Here is an 8582-nt window from a genome sequence, read left to right as displayed (position 1 = left end):
AAAAAAAAATCACAATATATTAATACAGACCATTGAGAACAAATCTGGCACGAAAGTAAAAAATAAGAAATAGAATTCCTTAACAACAAAAAATCTTCACTCACGAAACAATTCATTTTAATAGCTGTTAAAAGTTCAAATTATTCTTTCCATAATCCAACCCCTTAGAATAGCACCTATTATTATTTCACATATATCTGTCTAGACTTCTTAATGCAGGTATACATGTTTATACCCTATGTATAATTTGATTCCACCTATATTTTAGACAGTCTATCCACATAGTGCTTTTTTTTAACTTCATACTTTATTACGGACCTCTCCACATATCAACATATAAAGATGAACCTTGAGCTTTGAAATGGTTGCAAAGAAGTTCAGTATTTGCATATGGCATATATTCCATGGGCAGTACTGTATACATGGGCATGGAGATCACTTCCAATATTTTGTTATATACATTGCAACATACCTCCTTATAAATACATCTTGGTGCATCGTTAATATTACTTCTTTAGGATTAATTCCTATAAATAGAATTACCAAATATAGGATAGGCATATATTCCAATTATATTACCAAGCCACCCTCTAGCAAGCTTACGTATCATTTGGAAATCTGTCAGTATTATACAACAGAGAGACCATTTCCTCACACATCTGCCCACACTGGGCATTATCACCTACCAATCTTTGCCAATCTAATAAGAAAAACATTTTATTATTATTTTTCAAAAAGGTTATCTGTACCATTTTCATAAGTATAATTAATAATAATCAAAACACTTTCTTTTTGGATACAAATGAGTAAAAAAATGTTAAGGCTTAGGCAAGTTTGAATGTTTTTTACTGAATTATAACTCTTAAAAATAAAAAATTACTATGGGAACATGGATATAATCTAAAGTTAGGTGCTGGGAAATGCCAAAAATCTTCCACAAGAGCATAAAATTTAATATATGATATGCATAAAGACTGTACAAACATTTGCATGATCTTCGGCTTAAAAACACTGTCTATAGAGTTATATATAACCACATTCAATGCTTTTAGTATTATACTGGCATAGGCTTATCTATATTATCTATAAAGCATCCCATGCCAATTTTAATGTACAATGGAAATCTGTTTCACTCTCAAAGGCTGGTATAATAATTCTTCTCCTATGGTTGCTAAGAGATTGTTTAGCTTTTTCTTTTTCCAAGACTACTATAGCAATTTTGTGTGTAAAAGCAAAAGGATGCTGGGAAAAGCAATAAAATAATTCAGGCTGTTGCTCTCTATCAGAACATAAGGCTTGATGAGGGTTGTAGAGAAAAGTAAAGCAGACTTTTTGCTTTTTTCCTCCCTTTGTCCCTTCTTCCTGCATTAAGGCAGAGAAAACTTAGTGTTGTTCTGCAAACCCTTTTTAATGTTTTTCCCAATAATAATCTATCAAGTGTGAAAAAAGTGATATCACAGTTTACTTATTACTCAAGAACTTCATTCTTGTAGTTGTATATCACACATCACAGGTTTGAAAATGTGTGGCTGAGTCATATCCAACAATAGAAGTTTCTAATAATTACTCTTTTAGTTTATCTAAGCATGATGGAAGAATTTAAAAATGTTCTTTGATAAAGAAATCTTATATTTTAGTACTGCATATGTTGAAAATGCTACCAAAGTTATTTTTGGCATTTAAAATTATATACTCGGGCTGGCCGAGTGACGCGATGGTTAAGCACCGGCTTGCGAAGCCAGAGGGCCCTGGTTCGGATCCCACATATGAGGGCCAGTGACACTGCCCTCCACAGCTAAGATGCTGAACAACAGCTCAACCTGGAGCTGGGTTGNGTAACATAAAATAAAGTTTACTTAAAAATCTGTATCTGAACAAAAATAAAATGGTTATATAACCTAGTGTTTTACTGTACTGAATTGGGCTAATTCTACTTATATCCTATATATTAAACAGTAATGCATTTCATTTTGATTAAGAATAAACACATTTGTATTTTAAAGAGAAAAGTCCAAAGTGTTTATTGTTTCATTATTAAACAAAAACAATTTAGTTCTACTTAAAATTTTCACCCAAATCGCTGAAATTAACCTATTCACTAGAAATATTTCATATCACACGGTGAATTCAACTATACACCTAAATGGGTCTCAGCTAATGAAAAAACATCTTTCAGGTATCTGATATGGTAAAAACAAAAAAACAAAGCTCCTCACTGTTTGAGAATGCAGTCTACAACCTATAATAAGGCACATATTATACATGAATTGTGAGAAATTAGCATTTTTAGAGAATGGTAAACTGGAAAAGAGTATTTTCCTACTACTAATTATATCTCAGCAAGTTATAAATTTAGATGTATATTAAATTGACAAAGTTAAAAAAATGGTGATAAGGAAAAAGGTCATTCTCATTCATTGCTAATTCTATACACAGGAGTAAAATCTGCAAACATTTCTGAAAAGCAATTTTAGTAAAATGTATCAAAAGCTTTTAAAACATTCACAGATTCTGACCACTTCTTCAATCTAGTAAAGAAAAAAAAAAGTATTACATGAAAGAAGAATTTAGGCACATTATACCCTATTTTGCCATGTATAATGCCCTCGCGTTTATACTGCGCACCCACATTTTTTGCCCAAGCTTTCAGGGGAAAAAATTTTTCATTTTAATTTTGTAATTCAAATTTTTATTTGTTTACATTTAGGTACTTGTTTTTTGTATTATAAAGGAATTTTAGCATTTATTTGTTAAATATATTTGGTACAAGAAATTTTATCTACCAGTAACAAATTTATGACATTTATGCATCACAGAAGGCCAAAAACTCGTAATCATTGCAAGTTTGTGTAAATTCAACAAAACCAGTTATCATATTCCAGAGTATTATTTTGCATATAATATCAACACTGATTTCTAGAGTTACACTTTTAACTCATAAACATATATAAAAGAATTGAAAACATTTATAGATACAGAATTAGTACTACCCATGTATAATGCGCATCTATTTTTCCCCTCACAAATTTGAGCAAAAAGTGCACATTATACATGGCAAAATATAGTATTTTTCTCAGAATCATTTTTAAAAGCAAAAATGAAGAAACCACCTTAATGTCCCAAAATAAAGAATTGGTTAAATAATTTATGTTATGCTCACTTAACAGAATATTGACTGGTTATTTGAAATTAAGTTTATGAATAGTATCTACTATGTGGAGAAATGTTCAGTGTTAAAAAACTAGTATATAAAATTTTATTAGAAGTATTATCATAACCATAAAGATAGACTGGTTTTTCTACTTAGAACCCTTCCAAGGTTTCCAATTATAAAGCTGTGCTGGGAGACCTTGCACATACTGGAGAGGAGAGTAAGACAATCAACATTATCTGAGGAATGCTTTCATAAAACACATACTTTATACAATCCACGGAAATGGTCCCTCTCCTCTGGAAACACTGATGTACAGGATATAATTCCAATTTTATTTCATAGGGAAAAAATAGACAATAAATGTATGAAAAGATACTGAGCTTCATTCAATTTAAGACATAAAAATATAATGCCAATTTCTTATACAACTAGAAAGATGGAAAAGATAAATAATACTCAATGTTGGTAAGAGTATGGAGAAATAGAAATACTTTTGCACTGTTGGTAAAAGTGCAGTTCTACTTTGAAGTGTATATAGATACATGTACAAATAATCATGGTAACACTATTTGTAACAAAAAAAAAGAAAGAAAGAAAAAGAAAACAACATCCTGTGGTGCAGCAGAGGACTGGTTACAAATTATGATATAAATGTATGATAGAATTCTGTTCAGACATGAAAAAGATCTGTATGCAGCACTCACAAGATACTGTAAAATGAAAAAAAGCTAGGTACAGATGTGTCAGTATGACATGATTCTGTCTAATTGATAAGACGGATGGACAGAAATTTTAATTTTATACCAGGAATGATACACCAAACTGTTGATTTCCTTAAAGAAATATCTTTTTTTTTTTAAAGATTTTATTGGGGAATTGGGGGAAGGGGAACAGCGTTGGGGAATCGAGGAAGGGGAACAGACAGATAGACAAATTGCTGTTTTGTTCTTCAGTCTAGTTGTGGAGGACGTCGCTTCACTGGCCCATGTTGGTATTACCATTGTGCTCTTCCCAGGTGAGGCAACTGTTCGCCGGTCATTGGTCGGCAGCTCACAACAGCTCCTGGCAGCTCACACCGGCTGCCGGCCACTCACGCTGGCTGCCAGTCACTTACGTAGTTCACGGTAGCTCACGGCAGCCCTGCTGCAGCCCCTCTGCAGCTTATGCCGTTGCCGGCGACTCACATCAGCCCAGCTCCAGGTCAAGCAGTTGTTCATCATCTTAGCTGTAGAGGGCAGCGTCACTGGCCCTCAATGTGGGATCCAAACCGCAGCCCTGCTGCTCAGAGCTGGTGCTCCCAAGTGAGCTCTTAACCAGCTGAGTCACTAGGCTGGCCCAAGAAATATCTTATATAAAGGACTATATACAAACTAATATAAACATAATGAAATGAATATGTGTATCCTTATTACACAACTTAATAGACTATAACCAATACAACAAGTAACTCCCATGTGTTTCTCCATGTTAGCATCCCCCATCTCTACTACTTGGATTACCAACAGGTAAACTTTATCTCAAAGTGGTTATTTTTTCATTTTCTTAGTCTTCCTCACAGTTTCACCACATAGGTATTATCCCTAAGCAATATTTTAGTTATACATGCTTTTGAATTTTATTTGACTGATATCATGCTATTTGGGGCATTATGGGGCCTGCATTTTTTGCTCAGCTCTTTTGGGTGAAATTCATTCACATTGACAGATGTAGCAACAGCTCATTCATTTTCACTTCTTGTAGCAATGATAACTAACACATATTGAGCATTTTCTATGTACCAGATGTTGTCCCAAATACTTTACATGGGTTAACTCATTTAATCCCCACAACCCTTAGGGGTAGATATATTATCTCTGTATTCCATATGAAGAAACTAAAGCTCAAAAAGATTAAGTAACTTGCCTAAGATGAAACAGTTAATTTTTTGCTATTTCAAATAATGTTTGAACATTCTTGTACAGGCCTCACTGTACATATGTACAAGAGTTTTTATGGTAACATATCCAAGAGTAGAAATTCTGGATTACAGGATACACATATGTTCCAGTTTACGTAATAAAAATTATTTTCTAAGGTGATTTTAACAATTCACATATCCACAAGAATGTTCCACATTCTCACCAAGACTAGACGTTATCACAATGTTCACTTTTATGTATCTTAAATGCTATTTTAATTTCTATGATAATGAATCATAGTAAAAATTACAATGTTTTCTTTATATGAATATGAAAATTTGAGAATAAAAAACAATAATTGATCAAACAAATGAATGCATAGTATTTACTGTTACCATGGCTTCTACTACTATTTCATCTTCATCTGTTTCAGAAATACTGACGTACTTGTTTCTCTCCAGTATCATCTGACACTTCACACTTCTGACCCTTACATGTCATTTCCTCTGCCCACAATGACTATCTTCAATTTTCTACTAGAAAAACACCTTTATAACTTTAGCCATTAACTCCTCAAAAGTCTTTGCTGATCCGTTCCCAAATTAATCACTCTGTCCTCTGAACTTCTTCAGAAATACTTGTTATCTATTGCCCTATATTCTAAGTGTTCTTTTTTATATTTCTCCTATGAGCCAATATTCATTCTGCCCGTTTTACCCCTAGAGCTTAAACTATGCCTGGAACATAGTGAGCATCCTATAACTAATCTGTGATGNCATCAGTAATAATCAGGAAAGTATAAATTAAAATCACAATAAATTACTTTACTTTCATCAAGTGACTAAATTGGGGAGAAAAAAGGGCAATACCGAGTGTTCAGGAAAATTCTCAGCACTGGTGGGAATGTACTGGAATACCACTTGGGAATGTTTTGTTTTTGAGTAAAATTTACTGTGTTTAACCTGTGGTTTTTTGTGTCTTCTGGCACATGAGTGTGTACCCAAGTCTGTGAAGCAACAAACAACATAAAGTCCAAGGTGTTTTTGTGGAACATAAAAACACAGCAATCTGGCCATTGTCCTGCCTCTCTTTTTTATCCCTCATGTTGTTTTTTCCCTAGATCATGAATGCTATGGTTTATGTTGCTGCCTGTTATAAATAAATGTTTGTGTCCCGCCCAAACTCATGAAACACTAACCCCCAATGTGATGGTATTTGGAGATGGGGTCTTTTGGGAAGTAGTTAGGCCATGAGGGTGTGGTCCTGGTCTGATAGAATTAGTGCCCTTGTAAGAGGAGACATCAGAAAGCTTGCTCACTTTAGTGCTCTCTCTCTCTCTCTCCCTCTCTCTCTGTCATGTGAAGGCAGCTAGCTGTCTGGATTTGATTCATTATAAATCATATTTTCCTGTTATTTTTTTTTTTGCTGTCTGTTTATTTTGTCTGGTAAAGGGAAGATGGCCTTAATGTCCTTCTCTAACATCCGATTTCCATACATATGAATAACACATTGAAAAATATTTATCTTCTCACCTGATTGGCTTGGCTTTGCAAGTAGACTCTTCTGGCATTCAGATCTTCAAAAGGGGAAGGTCTTGAAATTCTATAAGGCTCACTGGTTACAACTGTCTCTTGCTGGAAAAGATGATCTTTCACTAGAGAACTGGGAGTATCCTCTTCAGTTGCCTAATGGGAACAAGCCCCAACTCATTAATTGCCAGATATAAAAAACAACAATAAAACATTAGATACTTCACTCTAACAAGTATTTTGCTCATCAGTAAGAATGTACCATCAGCATCACTATGAATAGCAATTCCCAAAATGTAAATGTATATGACTGGGGAGCCATGTAAAAATAAAAACAAATAAAAAAAATCAACTTTATGACCAAGCTGGGCTTTCTTACAGAAACAACTTAGGAAGAATTAAAAGATTAACCATACCCTGCCAAGAGAGATAGCTAATGAAACTTTTAATTATAACTAAAAGTGGTATCAGACATTGAAAATTAAGGCAATATTAGGAAGAAAATACAAATCAACAAAAGTGTTATTTTGAAAGAAAGGTATGTATAAGATATGTGCTGTAGTGTGATATGGGAAGGGGTGAGGGGGGAGTGGGGAGGAGAGGAAGAAAGATAGCAGTCCAAGGCCTTATTGATTGATAGTGAATGAATAGCCTAAATTTGCTGATTTGGAAGGGTTACAATCATATGAGACTTAGGTAGGAGATATGCTCAATCAATGACAGTCACTAACGACATGCCTTTAAATTTTCATAAACAATAATTTCTGTGAAATGACACTTAGCATACGACAAAACAAAAAGTCCTAAAAGAGTTTTAATCCCTCCCTCCCTTTCTTTTTTTTTAGAAATGAAATAACTATTTGCTATAACTTTTCCCATTACTATAAAATGATTTGGGAAGAAACAGTGACAGCTAAATAAAAATGACAAGTACTTTCACTGGCTCATTCTAAAATAATTTAGAGTAATCACAATAGGGCTAACAATTTTAAAGGTACAAAACTTTATAAGCCATTTTTAAAATAAAAAAATAAATAAAAATGTTTGGTGTTACATCTAAAATTAAGCAATAAAATTCATAAAATGGATATTTTAAATTTATAAATGCAAGTTCTAGACTTTGCTCTAGAACAAAGTAGCCTTGTGACCTTTAATTTCTTTGGAACCCAGCTGTCTCAATGATCAAATAATAATAATTCCTATACTGTCTTATGACATGGATTGTCATAAACATGTAGTAAGATGATAATATGTGAAAATGTTCTGAAAACCAAAAGCTGTTATTTTATCAGGGAGTAAGCAATTAAACATAAAAATATATCTGAGAATCTACTGTCACCTAAAACCAAGTATGTCAAACCCAGTTAATTGCTATATTTAGCTAATTTTCAGAATAGTTGTCCAAATGTGTTATGACATTTAATGCTAAATTACTGGAATGGAGTTGGCTAAATACTGGTATCCAACAAACATTGTTTCAACATGCATAATTAAAACTTGGAAGAGTAAAAATAATTTATTTGTTCCAGATTCTCAAAACAAATAACTCAAGTAATTGTCAAAAATTAAGCAAATTAAATAGAAGAAAACACAGGGGAAAAAAAGTTCAGAACAAGGGTTTACGTTGGATGGAATCTTGTCTCATCCAACTAGGGTATAAAATTTAAGCAATTCACTTCTCTAAATCACAATTTCTTTTTACTATAAATTGGGTATTCTATTTATACGAATCTCAGGGTTAGTTAAGATATTCAACAAATTAAAAACTACAAAAAAGAATGAATTGTAGTACTAGTATCAGTAGTAATTATAAAGGAACTATGCTTTTAATAATGACAACTATTTGGGTCAGGTTGTCTTTACTGAATTCTAATCTAACTGAGGAGTCACATAAGAATTGTAAAATAAGGGGTGACCAATTAGGTCAGTAGGTTGGAGTATGTATGGTGCTGATAGCACCAGCGTTGTCAGTTCGATCCCTGCATGGGCCACTGTGAGCTG

The 8582-nt window shown here is 33.2% G+C and overlaps 1 protein-coding gene across 1 annotated transcript in view; it reads right to left on the bottom strand.

Moving 5' to 3' along the window:
• The window catches only part of SPRED1 (sprouty related EVH1 domain containing 1), a 137583-nt gene that overhangs the window by 29597 nt on the left and 99404 nt on the right, over positions 1-8582 (bottom strand). The window contains exon 5 of the mRNA XM_019663525.1: positions 6585-6737. Within this exon, the coding sequence (XP_019519070.1) occupies positions 6585-6737 (153 nt within the window). The remainder of the gene's footprint in view (positions 1-6584; positions 6738-8582) is intronic.

Source organism: Hipposideros armiger, unplaced genomic scaffold, assembly GCF_001890085.2.
Source record: "Hipposideros armiger isolate ML-2016 unplaced genomic scaffold, ASM189008v1 scaffold_393, whole genome shotgun sequence".
NCBI lineage: Eukaryota > Metazoa > Chordata > Mammalia > Chiroptera > Hipposideridae > Hipposideros > Hipposideros armiger.
This window is presented reverse-complemented; position numbering and strand designations above follow the sequence as displayed.